Source organism: Arachis stenosperma, chromosome 2, assembly GCF_014773155.1.
Source record: "Arachis stenosperma cultivar V10309 chromosome 2, arast.V10309.gnm1.PFL2, whole genome shotgun sequence".
Lineage (NCBI taxonomy): Eukaryota > Viridiplantae > Streptophyta > Magnoliopsida > Fabales > Fabaceae > Arachis > Arachis stenosperma.
In genome coordinates, this window is record NC_080378.1 from 114250355 (window position 1) to 114253832 (window position 3478).

The window sequence follows — 3478 nt, forward strand, 5'->3', positions numbered from 1 at the left end:
TCATTAATTTTCACTAAGTATTATTATTCTCTCTTTTCTTTTTTTTCTTTATGTAGGAATAGGGAAACTTTGAAAGCTGAATCCTATTATAGGAAAAAAAAAAACAAAAAAGCAAGAAGCAGTCTACACTAATAGTGTAATAGAGTTGAATATGTAAATATATAGATAATTTTGATTGAGTTATTATCTAATTATTTCCAGATTGGTTGGCCCCAAAAAGAACGCAAACAACTAGGCTCATGATATCATAAAAGTTTCACTTACCCTCTCTCACTTTCATTTCATCACTCACACTCTCACACTCTCTCTTAACTCTTTTACACACATGAATGGTTAACACATCTCTCCGCCTATTATTACCAAAATGCCCTCCCGTCCACCACCACTCTCCACGGCGGCGCCACCCCTCCAACACAACCACCACCACCACAACCAAAGAATCATTCTCATCGGATCCCTCTCCCTCACCATCCTCCTCCTCCTCTCTCTCCTCTTCACCCTCCTCACCTTCCTCTACCGGAAACTCTCCCTCCACCGCACCACCCCCTTCCCCCACCACCACCACCACCACAACAACCACCGCCGCTACTCCTACACGCTCCTCCGCCGCGCAACAAACTCCTTCTCCCCCTCCACCAAACTCGGCCACGGCGGCTTCGGCTCCGTCCACAGAGCCACCCTCCCTTCCGGCGAAACCGTGGCACTGAAGCTCATGGACTCGCCGGGCTCCCTCCAAGGCGAACGCGAGTTCCACAATGAACTCTCTCTCTGTTCGAATCTCAACTCACCTTTCATTCTCTCTCTCTTGGGTTTCTCTTCCGACAGAAGAAACCGCAAACTCATACTCGTCTATGAGCTAATGAAGAATCGAAGCCTCCAAGACGCGCTTTTGGATCGCAAGTGTCCCGAGCTTATGAACTGGAAAACGCGCTTCGACGTTGTAGTTTCGGTGGCCAAAGGGTTGGAGTACTTGCACCATTGTTGTGACCCTCCGGTGATTCACGGTGACATCAAACCGAGTAATATTTTGTTGGATTCTGAGTTTAGGGCTAAAATTGGGGATTTTGGGCTTGCCAGGGTGAAGGAGGAGGTTGGGGTTGTGGTGGTGGAGGAGGAAGTTCACGGTGGTGATTGTGGTGGTGGCGGCGGTGGTGATGAAGAGTGTGATCGTGGTTCGGTGGTGGAGAGTGTGGCGACTGGGACTACTGCCGGATTTGATTTGGAGAGGTCGCCAGAAAGTTTTGCGGCGGTGAGGGTTTTGGATTCAGATGCGTCTCCGGCGGCGGCGGGGACTTCGCCGGAGGTCGGGTTGGAGAAAGGTAGCGTCTTGTCGGATGGGTTGTTTGATGGGGTGAGTGTGGAGAGTGGGAATCAGAGGAGGAAGGGTGGCGGTAATGGCGGTGGTTCCGGCAGGGATTGGTGGTGGAAACAGGACAATGGTGGAGGGTCAGAGTCAGGGAGGGTCAAGGATTATGTTATGGAATGGATTGGTAGTGAGATAAAGAAAGAAAGGCCCAAGAATGAATGGGTTGCTTCTCCAAGTAGCATAAGTTGTGATGCAGAGAATAATGGGGGTGTTGAAAGATTGGATTCGGAGGCCAAAAACAAGAATAAGAACAAGAAGAAAAAGCAGAGAAAGAGGTTGGATTCTATAATGCACAAATACTTCAATTTTTACTAATGTATTGGATTTTGTGTATCTATATCTGAATCAAATATTGCTATCTTAAACTTTTAAGTTTGATTGTATTCAATGCTTGTATTATATTCATATTTGTGCAAAATAGGTTGGATTGGTGGGCTTCATTGGACGAGGAGAAGGTGAAGAATCAGCCGCAGCAGAAGAAGGAGAAGAATCGGAAGCCGAGGGAGTGGTGGAAGGAGGAGTTCTGTGAGGAGCTGGCGAAGAAGAGCAAGAAGAAGAAGAGGAGCCTTGATAACAATGGTGGTGAAGCTTGGTGGCAGAACAAAGATGAGGACTTGGTGGTGGTTCAGGATCAGAAGAGGAAGAGGAAAAACAAGACCAGCAGAGGAAGCATTGATTGGTGGCTTGATGGTTTGAGTGGTGAACTAATCCGAAACAACAATGGCAGAAGGAATAGCCAAGATTGGGTGAGTTCCGTGACAATGCACAAATACTTCAATTTTTTACTCAAATATGCGACTGCCGTAATTATGTATAGTACCGTGTCGTATTTTAGAGTTTAGTTTTGATGCACTCACATTGATCGTGTAATCATATCCATTTAGATAATTATTCACACTATGAATGTGAAAGTTAGTTATTTTTGCTGATGTGTCGCTGTATTAAATTCGTCGCACTTAATACTTAGTATTTGTATTTGTGCAACATAGGTGAGTGGTGACATACCGAAGAGTGGTGGAATCAGCAGTACTCCAAGCATGAGGGGGACTGTGTGTTATATTGCTCCTGAATATGGTGGTGGTGGCCAATTATCTGAGAAATGTGATGTGTATAGTTTTGGTGTTCTTCTTTTGGTTTTGGTTGCTGGGAGGAGACCCCTTCAAGTGACAGCATCGCCGATCTCGGAATTCGAGAGGGCTAATTTGATTTCATGGGCTAGGCAACTTGCTCACAACGGCAGGCTCTTGGATCTTGTTGACACTAACATTCTTTCATTGGACAAGGAACAAGCTTTGCTCTGCATCACAATTGCCTTGTTGTGCCTCCAGAGATCGCCTGCAAAGAGGCCGTCCATGAAGGAGATTGTGGGGATGCTCTCCGGCGAGGCCGACACGCCTCACTTGCCATTCGAGTTCTCGCCGTCGCCGCCCTCGAATTTTCTCTTCAAGTCCAGGAAGAAGGCTCGGTGAGTTCTATTAAGAGAGTGTATTGTTCATTAACTTGTAAGAGTGTATTTGTTGTAGGTCCAATTCTAATTTTATTCATCATTTGTAGAAACTAATGTTAAACAAAACAAAACCAAAAAAAAAAGAGAAAAATAGTGATAAATCAAGTACTTCCCTTATAGGACTGTTTCTTCTTACCATGTTCTTCCTTTTTAATCTTAATTAACTTTTTGAGTTCATGATTTCAATCACATATTAGGGTTGTTTTTGGCAGCTAAATATAGAAACAGAGACAATTGATACATAAACAGTTGTGTTTCTATTTGTTTCCATTGTTTTCAATTTTTAACTGGACCGAAAATTAGATAAATTTGTGGCACTTGGTCTAAATGGGAACACTAATTTTTACTTTGAAGCAATTTGGCACTTTTTAAAGAATATATGAATATGTATATGCCAAGTGCCTTCTGACTCTAAATATTAAGAATTTCGTGATCATATTCATCTTTTCCTTTTTTTAGTTGGTCTAATTTGTTAAAGTTATGTACAGACTATGCCAATGTTTTTGTAATTAGCATAAGTTTCAGTTGAGAGGGGGAACAAATGTTGGCCCCATTATTCCCTTTTTATAAGTGATTATGATGTTACTTTGTGTTAAGTGGAGAGT

At 43.4% G+C, this 3478-nt stretch overlaps 1 protein-coding gene across 1 annotated transcript; it reads left to right on the top strand.

The window, feature by feature from the left end:
- The first annotated feature begins 299 nt into the window (after positions 1-299).
- LOC130960555 (receptor-like serine/threonine-protein kinase At2g45590) lies at positions 300-3000 on the top strand. Its single transcript, XM_057885976.1, has 3 exons — positions 300-1641; positions 1788-2112; positions 2356-3000. The coding sequence occupies exons 1-3, from the start codon at positions 365-367 to the stop codon at positions 2833-2835; spliced, it is 2082 nt and encodes a 693-aa protein (XP_057741959.1). The 5' UTR covers positions 300-364; the 3' UTR covers positions 2836-3000.
- Positions 3001-3478: the final 478 nt, after the last annotated feature.